General features: G+C 36.5%; 1 protein-coding gene across 2 annotated transcripts in view; it reads right to left on the bottom strand.

Annotated features, from left to right (window-relative positions):
- Positions 1-1,843: 1,843 nt before the first annotated feature.
- Positions 1,844-27,705, bottom strand: part of LOC144451463 (RNA polymerase II subunit A C-terminal domain phosphatase SSU72-like) — a 63,435-nt gene continuing 37,573 nt past the window's right edge. The window contains exons 3-5 of one of the 2 annotated variants that reach the window (XM_078142304.1): positions 15,918-16,057; positions 9,336-9,454; positions 1,844-2,118 (exon numbers count right to left, since the gene is read on the bottom strand). In XM_078142304.1, the coding sequence (XP_077998430.1) occupies positions 1,972-2,118; positions 9,336-9,454; positions 15,918-16,057 (406 nt within the window). In that variant the 3' untranslated portion in view covers positions 1,844-1,971. Of the gene's footprint in view, positions 2,119-7,380; positions 9,049-9,335; positions 9,455-15,917; positions 16,058-27,705 lie in introns of those variants that run through there. The other variant, XM_078142306.1, reaches the window with a different exon arrangement.

Genomic DNA, 27,705 nt, shown 5'->3' with positions numbered 1-27,705 from the left:
ATAGTAACAGTCAGCCCATCTAATGATTTTATCATTGGTAGAGGGAGAGTTGAAGAGTTTGCAATATGTGTGCAAACTGTGCATGGCCTTTTAAAAAATACTTTCACAGCTGGAAAGGGGTTTATTTTTTGTACTCATAACTTGACAGCAACGGATTTTGTGAGTGAGGAGATAAGGGACCGGACAGAATTTACGGCAGGGGGTGGGCCTGGGGAGAAATTATCTCTGACTTGGTTTTTTTCCTGGCCCCCCCCATCCACTGTGACCAAAATTTCACAGCCCCCCCCCCCCTTTCAAAAGTATAAAAATTTCATGGCCCCCCCCCCCCCAAAAAAAAAGAGAAAAAAAGTGCACAAAATCCTGCCTCTACAATAACTAAAAAGAGTACAAATTTCTTTGTTACTGTAGCACAACTGTAATATTTCTTTTGGTACTACTATTATGTTACTATTTCAGCCCAAACAACTTAGTAGTTGTAGAGGAAGTTTTTTAGAAAACAAAAAAAAACATTTTGACTATACATGTAATCATACACATGTGGTATAATCTTGTTTATTTCCCAACTAGACACCATAAGTAGTCATCACTTAATACCAAGGCATTTGATGTGGTGGTTTTAACTGTCATTCACTGATACATACACAGAAACACAGACACAGAGTAAACACACATTCACATGCGTGATTTGTGAAAAACTGTAGTGAGGACATTTGTGGGGAGTATCTAAGGACATCACATCACCTACATAGTGTATTCAAATATCTATTTATACTCATAATACAATAACTATCTAATGTCAGACATTTGTGATGTCATGAAGTGCTAGCAAACTAAGGATTTTATGCACACTGAGGTCTGACAAATATAGCTTTCACTTTCCTACACCAAATGCATTACCAATACACTTGTAAATGTAAGACATTTGTGACTTCATGAAAGTGCAAAGAAATTCAGAATGTTGTGGAATACTTAGATGTAATCAATATGCTTTCAGTTCCAAAACCATACATATTTAAACCTATAGTGTCAGGCATTTGTGTCTTCATGATGGGGACAGCAAATTCAGAATTGTATTCAATACACTGTACAGTGATCAGATGAGTATTACACACAGTTTTCTAAACCATTCACATTAAGCTTGAAGTGCAGTGTCAATGATGAATAGCCTTTTGCAATACAATCCCTTTATTCATAATCTTGAATTTATATATATATATATATATATATATATATATATACATATATATATATATATATATATACATATATATATATATATATATATATATATATATATATATATATATAAATATATATATATATATATATATATATATATATATATACATATGTATCCTTGATGGTAATTACACACTGAACCTGTTTCCACAGTGCTAAAATGTATGTATGTATGTATGTATGTATGTATGTATGTGTGTGTGTGTGTGTGTGTGTAAATGTGTGTGTGTGTGTGTGTGTGTGTGAACAACTTGGAGTATATAAGAGTAATTCAGGGTGTATCAAATTAATCTTGAGTAGTGTTTTTATGCTTCACTAAATAGGTACATACAAACGTACACACTTCCATTTTAATACATAAATGAAAGTGTAGACATTCAATATTAAAGGCGATATCAAGTGCTATCTCATGCAATGCTAAATTTTCTAACATATTAATTTTTTTCAATGACAAAATATTTCGCGGCCCCTCCTTTCAAACCATGAGAATTTTCATGGCCCCCCCTTCAAGCCTCCCATTTTTTTCATGGCCCCAATTTCTCCCCAGCCCCCCCCCCCCCCCCCCCCCCCCCCGCCGTAAATTCTGTCCGGTCCCTAAGCAAGAAGATAAAATTTGTAATTTCTTCTTTTTTCGTTATCTCTGCCTTGACACGACACTATACCCACATGTTTAATAAAGAAAACCAGACTTACTGTTATATTTCCGCATCCAATCATGATAACACACCCCCTTTAAAGTACATAAATTGAAAGAAACGTGTCTTTTGTGATTACCCAACTATAGTCTCTGTTACCAAGACACCTTGTAGCTAGTGGCTCTGCTCTCGACTTCAGGCTACCCAGCAGAGCGCCACAAGTGGTAGGTTTGAGTTGACAAGCCTGTAACACATGTTGAGAATTCTTGGTGAATTATTTTAAAAAAAAGGTAAACAAACAATCTGCATTTTTAAGAAGTGTGAATTAGAATGCCCGTACTTTATTGTATGTTTCTCATCGAAACATCTTAAAAGTTATGGGTAGGTCATTCAGTTCTGTCAGACGTGTCATTCACTGCTTGTTCCATGGCAAATAATTCATTCGGTCTTGAGCTAAGATGATACAAGCGACAACACTATAAACCGATTTGCACAGAAATACTCAATTGTCTCAAGAAGCTTGGGAAAAGTAATGTATTTCAGTGAACAGGGTCACTATGTAGTATTGCGTAAGCTCCAAGTGAGGGGTGCACTCAAGGAAAACAGTATGGGTTTTATGATAAACAGGGTTACTGAGTCTTTAAACTACCACCAAGTTTTTAATTATTTTTTTATAGACATCGGACAAATAACTCAGATTATCTTCAAATAATTAAGAAAACTACATTATATCACTCATTAACCATCCTCCCATTATTTTCTGCTTCATCTCTGTAACGTACATTCTCTTAATAACTAATGCTAACAGATTACAACAAATACAAGAACTTTGACGTTCTTCATTACTTTACATTTCGCTAGTCTGCAATCTTTTGTAACATTTTTGATTCTTATTTTATCATCGAAATATCATTTACAAACAGGAACCAACAACAGCGTTATCTAGTATTCGTTGATTTGTCTACTAATCTCGAATTAATTGGAATTATCTCTAGTAGTGAGTTTTGACATAGGCAGGGCTCCATAGTTTTAATAATTTGAAAAAGACAAATAACGCAATGTTACCCCAAGAAATTAAATCAAATATAATCATGATTGATTTCGACAACAAAGTTATAATTACCTTAGTTATAGTTACCTTATGCTTGCAATAAACTTCCCACTGATGTTTTCAATTGTTTGAAGGAATATAAGATAAATACTAGAGGCTGTTGTCTGGAAAATGTACTCGTCGTAAACCTTCTATAATCGAATAACTGGAATAACTGTTGGACATACAGAACTGTATTCTAATCCATTACCTGTACATTCCCGTCAAAGTTTAAAAGGACAAACTAAAAGAGATGATCTTGAAATCTGATCTTTTAACTCTAGCCACATGGAATGTTCAATCATTGGGCAATAAATCTGTTGAAGTTGCTGATTACATTGTTGAAAAAGGCATAGATATATTTTGTGTTACAGAGTCGTGGCTACCGGAATCTGGAGATGATCCTATTTTCAATGATTGCACACCTAATGGTTATTCTTTCAAACACCTTCCCTGTGAAGCTAAATCAACCACTGCTTCTGCTATTGGGGGCTTAGCTCTTATTTATAAATCAACTCTGAAACTTAATTACTTCTTGGAAACCGGTTCATAATATTTGTACATTTGAAGCCTCAGATCAGAAGTCACCGTTCAATACAGCGGTGTCTCACTAAGGCTGCTTTCACAAAAACTTGTATGGGGGGGGGGGGAGATTTTTTGTAAAACCCTAATTTTTTTCAAGTACCCCCCTGCCAAAGCCCCAAATATTTCAAGTACCCCCCCACCTGAATAAATTTTCAAGTATCCCCCACCCGAATAAATTTTTTTTGGAATACTCTTCCTGTGCGTTAACATTCCATACTAAGTACAAAACTGTACATAATACACTTAATACCAACTTTGTCCATTACATATATAATCAATTTGTATATTGTGTGTATATGTACACAAACACCAGTTAAAACAAAATGTTATGTTAACCAGTGCACTGCCTTTCCAAAAAACAACATATACTTATAAATAAAATTATACATAAAACAAGTCATTGAGAATGACATAGTCCCCGCTATGATTGGGTTTTAAGGAATTATCACTACTCTGATCACGCAACAACACTTGTGAACCTAAATCAAACAGACTTAGATATGTTGTGTCTGCTTGTTGGACATGGAACATGCCTACAACAATAAAGGATTGGTCGGGTATGGGGGATCATATCACGATGAAAATGGATATGCACATGCATGTCATAGAACACTGTCCTAATATCAACTTTGAATGAGATCTGTTCAAGCATGTCTGAGTTATGGCTTTGGACATGGAATATTCACAAACAAAATGGCTGCCAGGTGGCCATATTGGATCGTATCACAATAACAATGAATATGCACATGTATGTCATAGAACACTGTCCTAATACCAACTTTGAATGAGATCTGTTCAAGCATGTCTGAGTTATGGCTTTGGACATGGAAAATTCACAAACAAAATGGCTGCCAGGCAGCCATATTGGATCGTATCATGACAACAATGAATATGCACATATATGCCATAGAACACTGTCCTAATACCAACTTTGAATGAGATCTGTTCAAGCATGTCTGAGTTATGGCTTTAGACAGGGAAAATTTGCAAACAAAATGGCTGCTAGGCGGCCATATTGGATCGTATCGTGAAACAAATTGAGGTGCATATGTATGCCATTGTATGTTGCCCCTGTACCAAGTTTGAAAAAAATTGGTCCAGGCATCTCCAAGAAACGGCTGCGGATGGACGGACGGACGGACGGACGGACGGACGGACAGACGGAACCCAATCCATAAGTCCCCGTCCCGGACTTCGTCCGGCGGGGACTAATTACACTTTGAACAACTCTTGTAAAATGATCAGCAGACCAACTGAGTCTTTGTTTTCTGTTCAATATTGTATTAGTACATTATACTAGTAGTGTTACAGTTGAATGTCATTTTAGTTGTATTTGCAAATATTGTGATGCACATGTTATCTAAAGAGAGTTTTATACTGTATTGTTCCAGTTCAGTTTCCTAAACGTGTGCTAAAAGAAATCAAATTGGTCTAAATAACACTGAAAAAACTCTTAATAAAATGCATTGCCATGTATCCTGTTCTTGTTTGATGTAAATTAGTTCAATATAATGTCAAAAGAAAATAAATGTATGACTCAAAAATGCCAGCCACATTTCATCTAACAGAATAGGAATCAAGTGATGTATATTAGTGGTAATGATAATTAAGATGGCCCTATTATCATAGTAATTGTATATCTTAATGAACCTGGTAATACATTTACCTTGTAAGAGCCTGATTATTGGACTGGTTTTGACGTTTGATTACAAAGGTGAATGCAGGATTTTAAACAAAGTCTCAGAATGTGTTTATTCAATTTTTTGATTTCCAAGTGGTAGCTCACCTTCCAGATCTTGTGTATATAAACATGGCATTGTCATCATCATCATCATCAGACCCAATTTCTCCTTCAACTTCATCAGAGTTGGAACTAGCTGTATCATCATTCTCACTGTCACTGTCATCAGATGACAAATCACTCTCACTTTCTTTAGATTGATAATAGTGGCATCTTACAGCCTCAACTTTGTCTATTTTGTGCATTCCTGCCACAGCTGGAATTTCATAGTTGGAAAGGTACTTATCAAGTTCTTTCACTTTCAATTTGGAAATGTCACTGTTTCTGACAAGCGCATCCCAGTCATATGCATCAAATTCAGATATGTTTTAAGCATTCCAAAAAATTCCACAGTTTGTGCAAACACTACTTTATGAAAATGTTTATTAAGACTATATTGGAGTATTTGCTCATATTGTTTCAGTTCACTACCTCATTCCTGCCATATATCTTTAGGGTAACTTTATATTGAGAGTTATGTCAAAGTTTATTTATTTATCTTTATATTTACAAGTAATAGTATATTCATGCAAAGTTGAAAAGTATGTGCAAAAACTTATTTGACTTTTTCTCTGTTAACTCAGCTTGTGAGATATTGTCTTCTGTTTCACATGTAGCAGACGTTGCCAAAACTTCACCGGTCAGTTGAGTAGTGGTACTAAACGCAGACTCGGAGCTGGTTACTATGATATATATACTACCACTCTTCTTATTTGGAAAACCACAATTATCTTTTTTCCACACTGTTACGTTCTTATCTTCTACAACCTTTCATATTGTCATTATTCTATACTATCCCATCATTGAACTAAAGTGTTAGGATTTAACTGATTCCCGAAACCTTTAAACTGTACCGTGTACATCATACAACTTAAACTTGGTGCACAGCCTTCACGATGAAGGGGTTGACCGATGTATGTTTTCGCAAGGCTATTTTATCTTTTTCCAAATAAATTCAGAAATTTGTTGAATAGTTTCTACAAGAGCAGTGTCCTCCTGTTGAAAAAGCAGGACGAAACCGAAGTACCCGGGGAAAAACGTGCATTGTTCAGCAAGGTCAAAATGAGTATTACCCTTGTCTTTGAAACAGCTATAATGGATTATATTTTGTTTAGCACCTTTGACAATTACTGGGTTATTTCTTGTTCAGAACCTTTGACAGTTATTATGTACTGATTGATTGGTTGAATGTATTTTCAGAGTTTAAAAAGTTGAGTGTATAAAGTCTGGGTTTGGGAGATATTGCTGGTGAGTATAGTACATGTAGAATTGTACGTATTGCAGCATATGTAACCATCATATAGAAAATGTAGAATTCTACATATTGCAGTCACTTGCAGCATATATGTAACCATCATATAGAAAATGTAGAATTCTACGTATTGCAGTCACTTGCAGCATATGCAACCATCATATACTAGTAGTATGTAGAATTCTACGTATTGCAGCATACATAACCATCATATAATACATGTAGAATTCTACATATTGCAGCCACTTGCAGCATACGTAACCATCATATAATACATGTAACATTCTACGTATCGCAACATACGCAACCATTATATAGTACATGTAGAATTCTACGTATTGCAGCACACGTAACCATCATATAGTACATGTAGAATTATAGGTATTGTAGAATTATGTAACCATCATACATGTATAGTACATGCAGAATTATGTAACCATCATGAAGTACATGTAGAATTCTACGTATTGCAGTAGAATACGTAACCATCATTTTTGGCAGAACTCTCATCTAGTGTTTCGATATAATTAAATGACTTGTCAACGTATAAAGTTAGTACATATGTACATATATTAATACACTAAAGGTCAGGCTTGCCTAGAAGACGATTTTCAATGCCTTCAAAGTCAGGCACATTATTTGACACAAGTTCAAGTTTAGTTTTTGTGTTTTTAAAACCTTATAAAACCAGTTTGTGTCACTCTAAGAAAGTTTTGGGATTTTGTATCTCTTTCACACAAGTCATCATTTAACGTGCACACCACAAAGGAGAACCAACTTTAAAAAAAGTCTGGTGGCTTTTATTGACTATGCATACGATATTGAACTTTGAGAAAAAATGTGAGCAAAGAAGGTGAAAGGTCAATGAAGTAAATAGAATGCAACCAGACTTTAGAGAGAAAGAAGAAAACAACCTGGCAATGAGGGTAGGCTTCCAAAAAATACCACCAATGGCGTTGTAGCACAACTGTACAGTTTTTAAAAATGTTTATCCAGGTGTTCATTTGCTGAATGACTATCCAGTTGCCTATCCAACCATGTTGTTATCTTTGCAATATACACAATCATTTGGCTGTTGCTATGGGTGTAGTCATGTTGCTAGATATATTTGCATACATTTTTGAATGTTTTTGTTCACTTGTGTATGAATTCCTGATATTATCTTTTCAATGTTTGTGATCATTTGGCTGTTGCTATGGGCATGGTCTTGTTGCTAGGCACATTTGCATACATTTATTGAATGTTTATTCATTTGTCTTTCAATTCCTGTTATCTACAGTATACATGATTATTTAAGTGTTGCTATGGGCATGGTCTTGTTGCTAGGCTAATTTACATACATTTTTTGAATGTTTATTCAATTGTCTATTAATCCCTGCTGTTATCTTTGCAATATGTGTGATCATTTGGCGGTTGATGTGGGCGTGGTCTTGTTGCTAGGCACATTTGCATTCATTTTTTGAATGTTTATTCAGTTGTCTTTCAATTCCTGTTATCTTTGCAATATACATGACTATTTGGTTGTTGCTATGGGCGTGGTCTTGTTGCTAGGCAAATTTACATACATTTTTTAAATGTTTGTTCAATTGTCTATTAATCCCTGTGAAATATACTGCCATTCGGTTGTTGCTAAGGGCATGGTCATGGTTGCTAGGGCCAACTGTGTCAAAATATTTTGAAGAAAATCTGCAGAATAACACTTCTAAAAACATTTCACCAAGTTTCAGTCTCATTGACAGTACTTTTTGAGATATAAATTTTTGACTAAAATTCACATTTTTTACACCTAATTTGCATATCACTGATGAGATCATTATATGCTTAATATTTCTTCATCTATACACCCCTATGTGCATCCCCATTAAATTTCAGCCCAATCTGCAAGTCACATTTTTAGCCCTAATTTGCATATCATTGATCTTAATCTAAACACCCCTAAGAATGTTCCCACCAATTTTGAGACCGATCTGTGCAGTAGTTTTTGAGTTTGATTTTTTTAAAACCAAAAATCACATTTTTTGACCCAAATCACACACCGGTGGTAATAAGATCATTTTGATTTGATTTCCCAACTAGATACCCAAGGTAATACACCCACCAAATATCATGACAATCGATCCGGCAGTTTTGGACTTTATGTTGTTTACACACACACACATCCACACACACACACAGACAGACAGACAGACACTTTGCTATGCCTGTAGCATGACTGAACCTTATCAGTTCAGTTGTGCTAAAAACAATCAAAGGTTCTCAAATTGCAATCTCAATCTAGTTCTGTCTCAGTAATTTAATGAAGCAATTCTCTTATTTACATTAACAGCACAAAGCTGTTTTTTTAAAAACACAAAATAATCATGACTCAATAAAAGCAAACTGTATGTAGAACATCTCTCTTCTCTTTATATTCAAATTTTTGCAGTAGTTCATCAATTTCATTTTCTAAATCTGTACTGTCCTTCAGCTATATAAGAGAAGAGGATAAAACAAGATTAGACAAGTATAAGTTGAAAGGTCATCAAATGGCTCTGTCAGAAATTCTGTGATTGAAAGCACAACAATATTTTTTACAACATGGTTTGATGTCGGATGCTGGATGATCGCCATTTGTTTAGATTACACTTTAGGATAAGTGTAAAGAATTTGGGTTGTAAGCAAACCTGATTTTTCTATTGACACTTCTTGGCAATATTTGAGTTGAGGAGAATGGAAGCATTGTTTTATTGGTTTTTGTTTTTTCTATAAACTTACCAATTGACATAGATTCAAAATCTGAAATGCTCCTATTACAGCATCCTCATGGTTGTCTTGTATGTCAATGTTTAATACATGTACTGACTGACCGCTTTCTTGCTCTCGGCTGTCAAAATCTGCAGAAAGAACACACAAAGGGAGTGTTTCAGTAAATACATAAGGGATGACTCAATATAAAACACGAGATGGTGAAATAAGATGCACAAATTTGATGTACGATGATGCAATAAAATCAAATATGATGTGACACAATAATATCAAATATGAAATAACGCAATAATATCAAACATAAAATGCAATAATATCAAAGGAAATGACACAATATCAAATACGAGATGTGATAATATCAAATATGAGATGCCGTGATGTCAACTATGTGATGACGTAATATAAAAATACCGCCAATGGCGTTGTAGCACAACTGTACAGTTTCTAAAAATGTTTATCTATATGGTAGTCCATGCTAACAATAAGTTAGTTTGTTGAATGTTGAATGGCTACCCAGTTGCCTATCCAACCATGTTGCTATCTTTATGATATATGCTATCATTTGGCTGTTTCTATGGGCGTGGTCATGTTGTTAGATATATTTGCATACATTTTTGTATGTTTTTGTTCACTTGTGTATGAATTCCTGATATTATCTTTTCAATATATGTGATTATTTGGCTGTTGTTATGGGCGTGGTCTTGTTGCTAGGCATATTTACATATATCATTTGAATGTTTATTCAATTGTCTATTAATCCCCGTTGTTATCTATGCAATATATGTGATCATTTGGCTGTTGCTATGGGCGTGGTCTTGTTGCTAGGTGCATTTGCATACAGTTTTTGAAATGTTTATTCATTTGTCTTTCTATTCCTGTTGTTATCTTTGCAATATACGTGATTCTTTGGCTGTTGCTATGGGCGTGGTCTTGTTGCTAGGCAAATTTACATACATTTTTTGAATATTTATTCAATTGTCTATTAATCCCTGTTGTTATCTTTGTGAAATACACGACCATTTGGCTGTTGCTATGGGCGTGGTCATGGTTGCTAGGGTATTTACATACATTTTTTGAATGTTTACTCATTTGCCTACCAGATGATGTTGTCATTTGACCAAAAAATACTGCCATTTGGTCGTTGCTAAGGGCATGGTCATGGTCGCTAGGGCCAATTTTGTCAAAATGTTTTGAAGAAAATCTGCAGAATAACACTTTCAGAAACATCTCACCAAGTTTCAGACTCAGTGACCAAATACATTTTGAGATATAAGTTTTTGACCAAAAATGAACATTTTTACACCTAATTTGCATATCACTCATGGACTCATTGTATGCTTAATATTTCTTCATCCATACATCCCTAGATACATTCTCATTAAATTTCAGCCCCATCTGCTCGGTACTTTTGGAATTAGAGATTTTTAACAAAAAAGACACATTATTAGCCCTAATTTGCATATCACTGATGGAATCATCATGTCATGAACAAATCTTACTTTACACCCCCTTAAGAATGTTCCCACCAAATTTCGCACCAATCTGCCCAGTAGTTTCTGAGTTTAAGTTTTTTGACCAAAAATCACATTTTTTGACCCAAATCACACACCTGTGATGCGATCATTTTGATTTGAACAATTTCCCAACTAGACACCCAAGGTAATGGACCCACCAAATATCATGGCAATCGGTTCAGCAGTTTTTGACTTTAAGTTGTTTACACACACACACACACACACACACACACATCCACACACACACACACACACACAGACAGACAGACAGACGCCGGGTGATCCCTATAGCACTACTGAACAAGTTCAGTTGTGCTAAAAAATGAAATAACGCAATAAAATCAAATATAAAATGCAACAAGTCATTGAGAATGACATACTCCCCCGCTATGATTGGGTTTTAAGGAACTGGAAGTTTATGTTGTCATTTTCTTGATATCACTACTCTGATCACGCAACAACACATGTGAACCTAAATCAAACAGACTTAGATATGTTGTGTCTGCTCGTTGGACATGGAACATGCCTACTCTTCAAGATGACATGATGGAATAAACCATTTAACAATAAAGGATGGGTTGTGTATGGGGGGGGGGGGGGAACGACTGTTCAAGCGTGTCTGAGTTATGGCTTTGGACATGGAAAATTTGCAAATAAAATGGCTGCCAGGCAGCCATATTGGATCGTATCACAACGAAAATGGATATGCACATGTATATCATAGAACAATGTCCTAATACCAACTTTGAATGAGATCTGTTCAAGCATGTTCAAGTTATGGCTTTGGACATGGAAAATTTGAAAATAAAATGGCTGCCAGGTGGCCATATTGGATCATATCACGATAACAATGAATATGCACATGTATGTCATAGAACACTGTCCTAATATCAACTTTCAGCCATATTGGATTGTATCACAACGAAAATGAATATACACATGTATGTCATAGAACACTGTCCTAATACCAACTTTGAATGAGATCTGTTCAGCATGTCTGAGTTATGGCTTGGGACATGGAAAATTCGCAAACAAAATGGCTGCCAGGCAGCCATATTAGATCTTATCACGATGAAAATGGATAGGCACATGTATGTCATAGAACACTGTCCTAATACCAACTTTGAATGAGATCTGTTCAAGCATGTCTGAGTTATGGCTTTGGACATGGAAAATTCACAAACAAAATGGCTGCTAGGCGGCCATATTGGATAGTATCATGAAACAAATTGACGTGCATATGTATGCCATTGTATATTGCCCCTGTACCAAGTTTGAAAAAAAATCGGCCCAGGCATCTCCAAGAAATAGCTGCGGACGGACGGACGGACGGACCCCAACAGATGGAACCCAATCCATAAGTCCCCGTCCCGGACATCGTCAAAGGAGATGATGCAATATCAAATATGAGATGTGATAATATCAAATATAAGATGAGGTGACGTCAAATATGCGATGACGTAATATAAAATATGAGATGACGTAATATCAAATATGAGATGATGCAATAATATAAAATGAGATGACATAACATCAAATATGAAATGCAATATCAAATATGAGATGTGATGTCAAATATGAAATGACATCAAATATGATGATGCAATATCAAATATGAAATGATGTGATGTCAAATATGAGATCACACAATATACAAAATGAGATGACGTAATATCAAATGAGATGATGTAATATCAAATATGAGATGTAATGTCAAATACGTGATGTCAAATATGAAATGACAAAATATCAAATGAGATGATGTAATATCAAATATGAGATGACGTGATGACAAATATAAAATGAGGAAGAGAAGGGCAGTTTTTAAGTTTTGACTTTCGACACATTAGTATCTGATATAAGCTTACGTGAAAGAAACTTGCGTTTTTCTTTTTTATAAAAACATTATTTTTTGGAGTTCATTTTTTTAAATAGCATATTGCTGAGTCCTGACCCTTGTGTTATTTGGGTGAATCTCAAGTCATGTGACTTAGTCATGGTTCACCTGTGGAATCTCAAGTCATGTGACTTAGTGATGGTTCACCTATGGAATCTCAAGTCATGTGACTTAGTCATGGTTCACCTATGGAATCTCAAGTCATGTGACTTAGTGATGGTTCACCTATGGAATCTCAAGTCATGTGACTTAGTCATGGTTCACCTATGGAATCTCAAGTCATGTGACTTAGTGATGGTTCACCTATGGAATCTCAAGTCATGTGACTTAGTCATGGTTCACCTATGGAATCTCAAGTCATGTGACTTAGTCATGGTTCACCTATGGAATCTCAAGTCATGTGTCTTAGTGATGGTTCACCTATGGAATCTCAAGTCATGTGACTTAGTGATGGTTCACCTATGGAATCTCAAGTCACGTGACTTAGTCATGGTTCACCTATGGAATCTCAAGACACGTGACTTAGTCATGGTTCACCTATGGAATCTCAAGACACGTGACTTAGTGATGGTTCACCTATGGAATCTCAAGTCATGTGACTTAGTCATGGTTCACCTATGGAATCTCAAGACACGTGACTTAGTCATGGTGCACCTATGGAATCTCAAGACACGTGACTTAGTCATGGTTCACCTGTGGAATCTCAAGACACGTGACTTAGTCATGGTTCACCTATGGAATCTCAAGACACGTGACTTAGTCATGGTTCACCTATGGAATCTCAAGACACGTGACTTAGTCATGGTTCACCTATGGAATCTCAAGATACGTGACTTAGTGATGGTTCACCTATGGAATCTCAAGACACGTGACTTAGTGATGGTTCACCTGTGGAATCTCAAGACATGTGACTTAGTCATGGTTCACCTATGGAATCTCAAGACACGTGACTTAGTCATGGTTCACCTGTGGAATCTCAAGACACGTGACTTAGTCATGGTTCACCTATGGAATCTCAAGTCACGTGACTTAGTGATGGTTCACCTATGGAATCTCAAGACACGTGACTTAGTCATGGTTCACCTATGGAATCTCAAGACACGTGACTTAGTCATGGTGCACCTATGGAATCTCAAGACACGTGACTTAGTCATGGTTCACCTGTGGAATCTCAAGACACGTGACTTAGTCATGGTTCACCTATGGAATCTCAAGACACGTGACTTAGTCATGGTTCACCTATGGAATCTCAAGACACGTGACTTAGTCATGGTTCACCTATGGAATCTCAAGATACGTGACTTAGTGATGGTTCACCTATGGAATCTCAAGACACGTGACTTAGTGATGGTTCACCTGTGGAATCTCAAGACATGTGACTTAGTCATGGTTCACCTATGGAATCTCAAGACACGTGACTTAGTCATGGTTCACCTGTGGAATCTGAAGACACGTGACTTAGTCATGGTTCACCTATGGAATCTCAAGTCACGTGACTTAGTGATGGTTCACCTATGGAATCTCAAGACACGTGACTTAGTCATGGTTCACCTGTGGAATCTCAAGACACGTGACTTAGTGATGGTTCACCAATGTTGTAGTCTTGGCATCTCAAGACATGTGACTTAGTGATGGTTCACCAATGTTTTAGTCTTGGAATCTCAAGACACGTGACTTAGTCATGGTTCACCTATGGAATCTCAAGGCACGTGACTTAGTGATGGTTCACCAATGTTGTACATGTAGTGTTGGCATCTCAAGACACGTGACTTAGTGATGGTTCACCAATGTTGTACATGTAGTGTTGGCATCTCAAGACACGTGACTTAGTGATGGTTCACCAATGTTGTACATGTAGTCTTGGCATCTCAAGACACGTGACTTAGTGATGGTTCACCAATGTTGTACATGTAGTCTTGGCATCTCAAGACACGTGACTTAGTGATGGTTCACCAATGTTGTACATGTAGTCTTGGCATCTCAAGACACGTGACTTAGTCATGGTTCACCAATGTTGTAGTCTTGGAATCTCAAGACACGTGACTTAGTGATGGTTCATCAATGTTGTAGTCTTGGAATCCCAAGTCATTTTTACACCAAATTTGCATATCACTCATGGAATCATTGTATGCTTCATATTTCTTCATCCATACATCCCTAGATGCATTCCCATTAAATTTCAGCCCAATCTGCTCAGTGGTTATGGAATTATAGATTTTTGACCAAAAAGACACATTTTTAGTCCTAATTTGCATATCACTGATGGGACCATCATATCATGAACAATTCTTAGTAAAAACACCCTGAAGAATGTTTCGCCCAAATTTCAGCCCAATCTGCCCAGTAGTTGTTGAGTTTAAGTTTTTTGACCAAAAATCACATTTTTTGACCCAAATCACACACCTGTGATGCGATCATTTTGATTTGAACAATTTCCCAACTAGACACCCAAGGTAATGGACCCACCAAAATCATGGCAATCGGTTCAGTGGTTTTTTACTTTAAGTTGTTTACACACACACAGACAGACAGACGCCAGGCGATCCCTATAGCACTACTGAACCTCAGTTCAGTTGTGCTAAAAAAGGATTGTTTTCTGGTGAGTTTGCATCACTTAAATACCCCGCCTCGGTCTTTTTTTTCTCGTATTTGTCCAGCCAATGCGGACTGCAGATCCATGGGTAAACACAAAATATCTCTCCCTACATTAATTGCTACTTCAGGGAAGACAACTGCACAACTAATCATAAACAATTAACAAAAAAAATTGCATCGTCACACTACTTTTGGCAACGTTTCCTGACCAGAAACAACAACTTTCTTTTGTGTGGCCATGGCGTCTCATTACAGAAAATATGCCAATAACTTATGAAAACTAAAAGCTGAATCGATACTATTTTCAGGACAGATGCGCTTTGGTATCGCAAATGTATGTACCAAATTATAATGAATTTGAGGTGTGCATTCTTGAGATATAGCCTAATTACCGAAAACCATTAATTAAGTAAATTGCTCATTAATATTCCTGAGATGTTTACCAAAACTCTTGCCATTACCCTACGGAACACGTGCAGAATTTCGTTTGAATTGAGCCAGCCGTTTTGGAGAAAACAGACAAACAGACAGAATTTCCACCCCCTAAAGTATCTCCTTCCTTATGGAAGGAAAAAATGGGATTACCTTCTACAACTTGGTCATACACCCTTTCTTCGCATGTGACGACAATGTCAAACTTCTCTTTGGAATTCTGAAATCGTTCTGGTTTTGACTTGATTCGTTTATTTCTGTCCAACATATGAAGAATCCCATTCTGAGTATATCTGAGATTAACTGGAGTTAAGGAATTATGCATGTAGTTTGTAATAATTACAATCTTTAATAATCTAATACACACAGAGAGACACTGTCAGACGTGCATACATACAGACATATACATACGCACACTGGCGCACCAACAGACACAGATGCATATATACAAAGTTCTATGTTGGTAATTCACACATAAGTCTTACACCTCTATAGATAGGGATAACATATGCATAGATACAAAGTTCTATGTTGGTAATTCACACATAAGTCTTACACCTCTATAGATACAAAGTTCTATGTTGGTAATTCACACATAAGTCTTACACCTCTATAGATAGGGAAAGTTCTATGTTGGTAATTCACACATAAGTTTTACACCTCTATAGATAGGGAGAACAGATGCATAGATACAAAGTTCTATGTTGGTAATTCACACATAAGTCTTACACCTCTATAGATAGGGAGAACAGATGCATAGATACAAAGTTCTATCTTGGTAATTCACACATAAGTTTTACACCTCTATAGATAGGGAATTCACACATAAGTCTTACACCTCTATAGATAGGGACAACATATGCTGATAATTAATTTCATGCTCTCTTCATCCATGGGCGATGGTGGAGCTTGTTGGTGGAGGGGCTATGGTGTGAGAGGATTATTCAAGGAAGAAAAATACTGCCAATGGCGCTGTAGCACAACTGTAGTGGGCATGGTCTTGTTGCTAGGCATATTTGCATAGTTTTGGAATCTTTATTAATTTGCCTACCCTTTCCACTTTCCATCTTTGCAATATAAATGATCATTTAGCCATTGCTATGGGCGTGGTCCTGTTGCTAGGCATATTTTTTGAATATTTATTCACTTACCTAGCCATCCCTGTTCTTATATTTGTAATATGCATCATCATTTCACTGTTGCTAAGGGCGTGGTCATGGTTGCTAGGACCAATTGTGTCAGCATTTTTCAATAATAACTGCAAAATAATACCTCCAGAAACATCCACATGAAGTCCCCCCCCCCCCCATTCACCATGCAGTTTCAAGATACAAGTTTTTAATCAAAAATGAATTGTTTAGACCTAATTTGTATATTACTAATGGGCTCATCGTGTTGTGAATACAGCTTCATCTGCACATCCCCAGATGCATCCCCATTAAATTTCAATCCAAACTTGGCCATAATTCAACTGTAGCAGTACACACTTGGCCATAATTCAACTGTAGTAGTACACACTTGGCCATAATTCAACTGTAGCAGCACACACTTGGCCATAATACAGCTGTAGCAGTACACACTTGGCCATAATTCAACTGTAGCAGCACACACTTGGCCATAATTCAACTGTACCAGTACACACTTGGCCATAATACAACTGTAGCAGCACACACTTGGCCATAATACAACTGTACCAGTACACACTTGGCCATAATTCAACTGTAGCAGCACACACTTGGCCATAATACAGCTGTAGCAGTACACACTTGGCCATAATTCAACTGTAGCAGTACACACTTGGCCATAATTCAACTGTACCAGTACACACTTGGCCATAATACAACTGTAGCAATACACAGTTGGCCATAATACAGCTGTAGCAGTACACACTTGGCCATAATACTGCTGCAATACACACTTGGCTGTAATACAACTGTAGCAGTACACACTTGGCCATAATACAGCTGTAGCAGTACACACTTGGTCATAATACAGCTGTAGCAGTATACACTTTACTAGTTCACACTTGACCAAAAAGCCAACCTTACTAGTACACACTTGACCAAAAGCCAACCTTACTAGTACACACTTGACCAAAAGCCAACCTTACCAGTACATACTTGACCAAAGCCAACCTTACTAGTACACACTTGACCAAAAGCCAACCTTACCAGTACATACTTGACCAAAAGCCAACCTTACTAGTACACACTTGACCAAAAGCCAACCTTACTAGTACATACTTGGCCAAAAGCCAACCTTACCAGTACATACTTGACCAAAAGCCAACCTTACCAGTACACACTTGACCAAAAGCCAACCTTACTAGTTCACATTTGACCAAAAGCCAACCTTACTAGTACACACTTGACCAAAAGCCAACCTTACCAGTACACACTTGACCAAAAGCCAACCTTACTAGTTCACATTTGACCAAAAGCCAACCTTACTAGTACATACTTGACCAAAAGCCAACCTTACCAGTACACACTTGACCAAAAGCCAACCTTACTAGTACACACTTGACCAAAAGCCAACCTTACCAGTACACACTTGACCAAAAGCCAACCTTACTAGTTCACATTTGACCAAAAGCCAACCTTACTAGTACATACTTGACCAAAAGCCAACCTTACTAGTTCACACTTGACCAAAAGCCAACCTTACCAGTACATACTTGACCAAAAGCCAACCTTACTAGTTCACACTTGACCAAAAGCCAACCTTACCAGTACATACTTGACCAAAAGCCAACCTTACCAGTACATACTTGACCAAAAGCCAACCTTACTAGTACATACTTGACCAAAAGCCAACCTTACTAGTACATACTTGACCAAAAGCCAACCTTACTAGTTCACACTTGACCAAAAGCCAACCTTACCAGTACATACTTGACCAAAAGCCAACCTTACCAGTACATACTTGACCAAAAGCCAACCTTACCAGTACATACTTGACCAAAAGCCAACCTTACTAGTACATACTTGACCAAAAGCCAACCTTACTAGTACATACTTGACCAAAAGCCAACCTTACTAGTACATACTTGACCAAAAGCCAACCTTACTAGTACATACTTGACCAAAAGCCAACCTTACTAGTACACACTTGACCAAAAGCCAACCTTACTAGTACATACTTGACCAAAAGCCAACCTTACTAGTACATACTTGACCAAAAGCCAACCTTACTAGTACATACTTGACCAAAAGCCAACCTTACTAGTACACACTTGACCAAAAGCCAACCTTACTAGTACATACTTGACCAAAAGCCAACCTTACTAGTACATACTTGACCAAAAGCCAACCTTACTAGTACACACTTGACCAAAAGCCAACCTTACCAGTACATACTTGACCAAAAGCCAACCTTACTAGTACATACTTGACCAAAAGCCAACCTTACTAGTACACACTTGACCAAAAGCCAACCTTACTAGTACACACTTGACCAAAAGCCAACCTTACTAGTACACACTTGACCAAAAGCCAACCTTACTAGTACATACTTGACCAAAAGCCAACCTTACTAGTACATACTTGACCAAAAGCCAACCTTACTAGTACATACTTGACCAAAAGCCAACCTTACTAGTACACACTTGACCAAAAGCCAACCTTACTAGTACATACTTGACCAAAAGCCAACCTTACTAGTACATACTTGACCAAAAGCCAACCTTACTAGTACACACTTGACCAAAAGCCAACCTTACCAGTACATACTTGACCAAAAGCCAACCTTACTAGTACATACTTGACCAAAAGCCAACCTTACTAGTACACACTTGACCAAAAGCCAACCTTACTAGTACACACTTGACCAAAAGCCAACCTTACTAGTACATACTTGACCAAAAGCCAACCTTACCAGTACATACTTGACCAAAAGCCAACCTTACCAGTACATACTTGACCAAAAGCCAACCTTACCAGTACACACTTGACCAAAAGCCAACCTTACTTGTACACACTTGACCAAAAGCCAACCTTACCAGTACACACTTGACCAAAAGCCAACCTTACTAGTACATACTTGACCAAAAGCCAACCTTACTAGTACACACTTGACCAAAAGCCAACCTTACTAGTACATACTTGACCAAAAGCCAACCTTACTAGTACATACTTGACCAAAAGCCAACCTTACCAGTACATACTTGACCAAAAGCCAACCTTACTAGTACACACTTGACCAAAAGCCAACCTTACTAGTACACACTTGACCAAAAGCCAACCTTACCAGTACACACTTGACCAAAAGCCAACCTTACTAGTACATACTTGACCAAAAGCCAACCTTACTAGTACACACTTGACCAAAAGCCAACCTTACTAGTACATACTTGACCAAAAGCCAACCTTACTAGTACACACTTGACCAAAAGCCAACCTTACTAGTACATACTTGACCAAAAGCCAACCTTACTAGTACATACTTGACCAAAAGCCAACCTTACCAGTACATACTTGACCAAAAGCCAACCTTACTAGTACACACTTGACCAAAAGCCAACCTTACTAGTACATACTTGACCAAAAGCCAATCTTACCAGTACATACTTGACCAAAAGCCAACCTTACTAGTACATACTTGACCAAAAGCCAACCTTACCAGTACATACTTGACCAAAAGCCAACCTTACCAGTACATACTTGACCAAAAGCCAACCTTACTAGTACACACTTGACCAAAAGCCAACCTTACTAGTACACACTTGACCAAAAGCCAACCTTACCAGTACATACTTGACCAAAAGCCAACCTTACCAGTACACACTTGACCAAAAGCCAACCTTACCAGTACATACTTGACCAAAAGCCAACCTTACCAGTACACACTTGACCAAAAGCCAACCTTACTAGTACACACTTGACCAAAAGCCAACCTTACCAGTACACACTTGACCAAAAGCCAACCTTACCAGTACATACTTGACCAAAAGCCAACCTTACTAGTACATACTTGACCAAAAGCCAACCTTACTAGTACATACTTGACCAAAAGCCAACCTTACTAGTACATACTTGACCAAAAGCCAACCTTACTAGTACACACTTGACCAAAAGCCAACCTTACTTGTACTGATGTGAAAGCACCTCTGATCAGTACAGTTGTCATACAGTTAACTATAATAGTACATACTAAATATACCAGTGTAGACTTAACCTAAACTTACGCTTACCAGCAAACTTGACTATATGCTATCCTTCATATAAATCATATCGTATAATGTGCTAGTAATAATTCTTGTTGGTCTACACGAGTTGGTAATAGTTATTGTTGGTCTACATAAATTGGTAATAGTTACTGTTGGTCTACATAAATTGGTAATAGTTATTGTTGGTCTACATAAATTGGTAATAGTTATTGTTGGTCTACATAAATTGGTAATAATTATTGTTGGTCTACATAAATTGGTAATAGTTATTGTTGGTCTACATAAATTGGTAATAGTTATTGTTGGTCTACATAAATTGGTAATAGTTATTGTTGGTCTACATAAATTGGTAATAGTTACTGTTGGTCTACATAAATTGGTAATAGTTACTGTTGGTCTACATAAATTGGTAATATTTATTGTTAGTCTACATAAATTGGTAATAGTTATTGTTGGTCTACATAAATTGGTAATAATTATTGTTGGTCTACATAAATTGGTAATAGTTATTGTTGGTCTACATAAATTGGTAATAGTTATTGTTGGTCTACATAAATTGGTAATAGTTATTGTTGGTCTACATAAATTGGTAATAGTTATTGTTGGTCTACATAAATTGGTAATAGTTACTGTTGGTCTACATAAATTGGTAATAGTTACTGTTGGTCTACATAAATTGGTAATATTTATTGTTAGTCTACATAAATTGGTAATAGTTATTGTTGGTCTACATAAATTGGTAATAATTATTGTTGGTCTACATAAATTGGTAATAGTTATTGTTGGTCTACATAAATTGGTAATAGTTATTGTTGGTCTACATAAATTGGTAACAGTTATTGTTGGTCTACATAAATTGGTAATAGTTACTGTTGGTCTACATAAATTGGTAATAGTTACTGTTGGTCTACATAAATTGGTAATAGTTATTGTTAGTCTACATAAATTGGTAATAGTTATTGTTGGTCTACATAAATTGGTAATAGTTACTGTTGGTCTACATAAATTGGTAATAGTTATTGTTGGTCTACATAAATTGGTAATAGTTATTGTTGGTCTAAAGGAATTGGTAATAATTATTGTTGGTCTACATGAATTGGTAATAATTATTGTTGGTCTACATAAATTCACCAACTGCTATTCACAGTATGGAGTCCTGCATCCATGATATCAAGGCATGGATGACACTTAATAAATTACAGCTCAATGACAGCAAAACTGAAGTTCTTGTTATTCGCTCAAAATTTAATCAGCTCCCAGATCCTGTTCGTTCCGTCAATATTGGTTCTGCGTCTATCACACCAGTTACAACAGCACAAAATTCGGGTGAACTCTTTGACAATACCCACATGTATAACCAGCACATCAAGAATACCTGTAAATCAATGTACTGTCATCTCCGCCGCATTGGATCTATACGTCAATACGTCTCAAGTGCGGATTGCTGTACTTTAATTCATGCTGTTGTATCCACTAATCTTGTTTACTTTAATTCTTTACTGTATGGTCTCCCTGAATCAGTCACAAACCAACTTCAGCGCGCACAAAACACAGCTGCAAGAATCATCACCTGGTCAAAGAAATATGAACACATAACTCCTACTCTCATCAAACTCCATTGGTTACCAGTTCATTCTAGAATCGACTACAAGATCTTACTCCTGACTTACAAGGCAATTCATGGTCTTACACCAAAGTACATTTCCGACCTTATACAAGTATACATACCAGCTCGCACCTTACGCTCAAAGAACAAAAACCTTCTTACGACAACAAGTTGCAAGCAAATCAACTACGGTGGACTTTCTTTCGCTTATGCTGCTCAAAAGCTTTGGAATTCACTGCCAACTGACATTAAACTTGCACCAACTATTGATTGTTTCAAAAGAAAACTTAAGACACATTTGTTTTGTAAAGCCTACGGTGTGGATTAACCATCCAGCGCCTGGATTTTAGCACTCTACAAATTATTTTGATTGATTGATTGATTGATAAATTGGTAATAGTTACTGTTGGTCTACAAGAGTTGGTAATAGTTATTGTTGGTCTACATAAATTGGTAATAGTTATTGTTGGTCTACATAAATTGGTAATAATTATTGTTGGTCTACACGAATTGGTAATAGTTACTGTTGGTCTACACAAATTAGTAATAGTTATTGTTAGTATACATAAATTGGTAATAGTTATTGTTGGTCTACATAAATTCGTAATAGTTACTGTTGGTCTACATAAATTGGTAATAGTTACTGTTGGTCTACACAAATTGGTAATAGTTATTGTTAGTATACATAAATTGGTAATAGTTACTGTTGGTCTACACGAATTGGTAATAGTTATTGTTGGTCTACATAAATTGGTAATAGTTACTGTTGGTCTACATAAATTGGTAATAGTTACTGTTGGTCTACACAAATTGGTAATAGTTATTGTTGGTCTACATAAATTGGTAATAGTTACTGTTGGTCTACACGAATTGGTAATAGTTATTGTTGGTCTACATAAATTGGTAATAGTTACTGTTGGTCTACATAAATTGGTAATAGTTATTGTTGGTCTACATAAATTGGTAATAGTTACTGTTGGTCTACATAAATTGGTAATAGTTACTGTTGGTCTACATAAATTGGTAATAGTTACTGTTGGTCTACATAAATTGGTAATAGTTACTGTTGGTCTACACGAATTGGTAATAGTTATTGTTGGTCTACATAAATTGGTAATAGTTACTGTTGGTCTACACGAATTGGTAATAGTTACTGTTGGTCTACATAAATTGGTAATAGTTATTGTTGGTCTACATAAATTGTTAATAGTTACTGTTGGTCTACATAAATTGGTAATAGTTATTGTTAATCTACATAAATTGGTAATAGTTACTGTTGGTCTACACGAATTGGTAATAGTTATTGTTGGTCTACATAAATTGGTAATAGTTACTGTTGGTCTACACGAATTGGTAATAGTTATTGTTAATCTACATAAATTGGTAATAGTTACTGTTGGTCTACACGAATTGGTAATAGTTATTGTTAATCTACATAAATTGGTAATAGTTACTGTTGGTCTACACGAATTGGTAATAGTTATTGTTAATCTACATAAATTGGTAATAGTTACTGTTGGTCTACACGAATTGGTAATAGTTATTGTTAGTATACATAAATTGGTAATAGTTACTGTTGGTCTACACGAATTGGTAATAGTTATTGTTGGTCTACATAAATTGGTAATAGTTACTGTTGGTCTACACGAATTGGTAATAGTTATTGTTGGTCTACATAAATTGGTAATAGTTACTGTTGGTCTACATAAATTGGTAATAGTTACTGTTGGTCTACATAAATTGGTAATAGTTACTGTTGGTCTACATAAATTGGTAATAGTTACTGTTGGTCTACATAAATTGGTAATAGTTATTGTTGGTCTACATAAATTGGTAATAGTTACTGTTGGTCTACATAAATTGGTAATAGTTACTGTTGGTCTACACGAATTGGTAATAGTTATTGTTGGTCTACATAAATTGGTAATAGTTACTGTTGGTCTACACGAATTGGTAATAGTTACTGTTGGTCTACATAAATTGGTAATAGTTATTGTTGGTCTACATAAATTGGTAATAGTTATTGTTGGTCTACAGGAATTGGTAATAGTTATTGTTGGTCTACAGGAATTGGTAACAGTTATTGTTGGGCTACATAGGTTGTTTAATATCTATGGATACATATTATTTGAACGACATACAGAGGTTCTGGCTGAGGATGCTTTTTGATGAAAGGAGAGATAAAGTTTTGCATACCAATTTCAGCCCTCACTAGCTGTACCCATCACCTGGAATTGACCTATATGATAGTATATATTGTTCGTAATGTTTCCCTTCCAATGAAGCGCTTTTCACACTTGAACTCAACATTAAATCATGATTGATTGGCATTCACTTCATCTGCCAGCTTGGTTATTCTATCTACAGTGGCTTACCCCTCTCAACCATATTGTAGTTAGTGTACAGGCAACATATGATTACATGTACATACATGCACTACATAATGCACTGAGGGGTAACAAATGTTAATCAGAAAAGCTTGGAGAACTTGCATCTTTATCTTGAATATTTATAGAGGTGGGCAATAGGTCCAGTTTCCTTTGTTTTAAAGTGGATCTAATGTCGTACATTAGTGAGGGCTGGTTTTGACATGATTGTGACTGGCTACGGGGCGAAAAGCTAAAATATTTCAATGTGTGGTCACTGTAAAGTTGGTATTTGAATGACTGTTTATAAACATTTACAATCTATCAAGTCTGTATACTTAATTTGTTAATGGCTGATTGGTCAGTTACAGTGTCAAACAATCTGAGTGGATGTTGACACTACACTGTGTATCTAACAAGGGGTCCAGTGAACACTATACTGTGTGTATCTAACAAGGGGGTCCAGTGAACACTATACTGTGTGTATCTAACAAGGGGGTCCAGTGAACACTATAATGTATCTAACAAGGGGGTCCAGTGAACACTATACTGTGTGTATCTAACAAGGGGGTCCAGTGAACACTATACTGTATCTAACAAGGGGTCCAGTGAACACTATACTGTGGTTATCTAACAAGGGAGTCCAGTGAACACTACACTGTGTGTATCTAACAAGGGGGTCCAGTGAACACTATACTGTGTGTATTTTACAAGGGGGTCCAGTGAACACTATACTGTATCTAACAAGGGGGTTCAGTAAACACTATACTGTGTGTATCTAACAATGGGGTCCAGTGAACACTATACTGTGTGTATCTAACAAGGGGGTCCAGTGAACACTATACTGTGTATCTAACAAGGGGGTCCAGTGAACACTATACTGTGTATCTAACAAGGGGGTCCAGTGAACACTACACTGTGTATCTAACAATGGGGTCCAGTGAACACTATACTGTGTGTATCTAACAAGGGGGTCCAGTGAACACTACACTGTGTATCTAACAATGGGGTCCAGTGAACACTATACTGTGTGTATCTATCAAGGGGTCCAGTGAACACTATACTGTATCTAACAAGGGGGTCCAGTGAACACTACACTGTGTGTATCTAACAAGGGGGTCCAGTGAACACTACACTGTGTATCTGACAATGGGGTCCAGTGAACACTACACTGTGTATCTAACAATGGGGTCCAGTGAACACTATACTGTGTGTATCTAACAAAGGGGTCCAGTGAACATTATACTGTATCTAACATGGGGGTCCAGTGAACACTATACTGTGTATCTAACAAGGGGGTCCAGTGAACACTATACTGTATCTAACAAGGGGTCCAGTGAACACTATACTGTGTGTATCTAACAAGGGGGTACAGTGAACACTATATGTATCTAACAAAGGGGTCCAGTGAACACTACATGTGTTTCTAACAAGGGGGTCCAGTGAACACTATACTGTGTGTATCTAACAAGGGGTCCAGTGAACACTAATACTGTGTGCATTCTATTAGAGAGCTCAAAAATTAGGTCAAAGTTTGGTGTCTGTCATAAAATCTAAATACATCATCAAGACTACACAAAAGGTTTCCTATACAGTTCAGTTTTAATGTGCTTTATGTTTTGTAAATTCTGATGATTAATAATTAGGTAGTGTTCAACTATATATGCATGCAGTCAGAGAGATGTATTTTCATTAATGTGGTCCATATTTAATTTGTTAGCAGCTACCACAACTTAGTGAAATGTGTATGTGTTCATAGGGCCCATGTATTTTTGTGTGTCCAAGTCCATGAATTGATAGTTTGCAGAGCAACGTACAAGAATAATAGTGGTGAAAGGAAAGTTCAGTTAGACTTATTTCTGTCTTTATTTCATTTATATTCATTACTAATCACAAATTACACATGATTTGGGGTGATAAGACAGCAACTTGTTATTAACTCATTAAGCCTTGAATCAATATGGGCACTTCCTGCAAGGGATTCTGGGAAAATCTCAGATGATGACATCACATTTACCATAGTCTTTGTTACGACAAACACAATGGGTGTGTTACCATGGTAAAGAAACTGGTATATGTGGTGCCATAAACCCGTACAGGAAATATCCAAGGTGGCTGAACATGTGTTAATTGCAGTACAGCTTCTTCAAAACATTTTTAACCTGAATTACTTACCAAGGTGCTATTTTATTCTATCACCCAAATCACGTCATGCAAGTTTATAGCAATAACCAATACAAGTGTCGGAACGGCATAAATGTCTCACTGAACTAAAATGTAATTGGTGGAACTCCCCATGGTAAGTAAGGATTACAACACATCTGGTGTTGATCAAGTAATTCAGGTATACTGATGGGATGGATTAATACAAGTATGCAAAGTCTAACACATGTCAGTCCATCTGTTCTGGAATGTGCATTCTACATGTATTTTAACAAACATATATATTACATGTTATCTGTGGGAATTAGGACATGCACCTTGCATTACAAGCAAAGTGGGATCTTAGAAAACATTAAATTTAACAATATAGTATTCACTGGAACAGGTTGTGTGCCAAACTACTTGGACATGCAACCAAGCTTTATACTTAGGTTAATTATCATAGGAATTCAGTAAAGTGGAAGAAAAGAATTCATTACCTTGGAGAATGGAGAGAAACAGACAACTTGACAATATTATAACAGTGCTCTCAATGTATTACAGTTCCTATCTGTACATAATGAGAGCACTGCTACAATATAGTCAAGTTATCTGTATATAACCAAGTACAATTCAAGACACACCTTGGATTACCATGTG

This window comes from Glandiceps talaboti, chromosome 21, assembly GCF_964340395.1.
Source record: "Glandiceps talaboti chromosome 21, keGlaTala1.1, whole genome shotgun sequence".
NCBI lineage: Eukaryota > Metazoa > Hemichordata > Enteropneusta > Spengelidae > Glandiceps > Glandiceps talaboti.
This window is presented reverse-complemented; position numbering and strand designations above follow the sequence as displayed.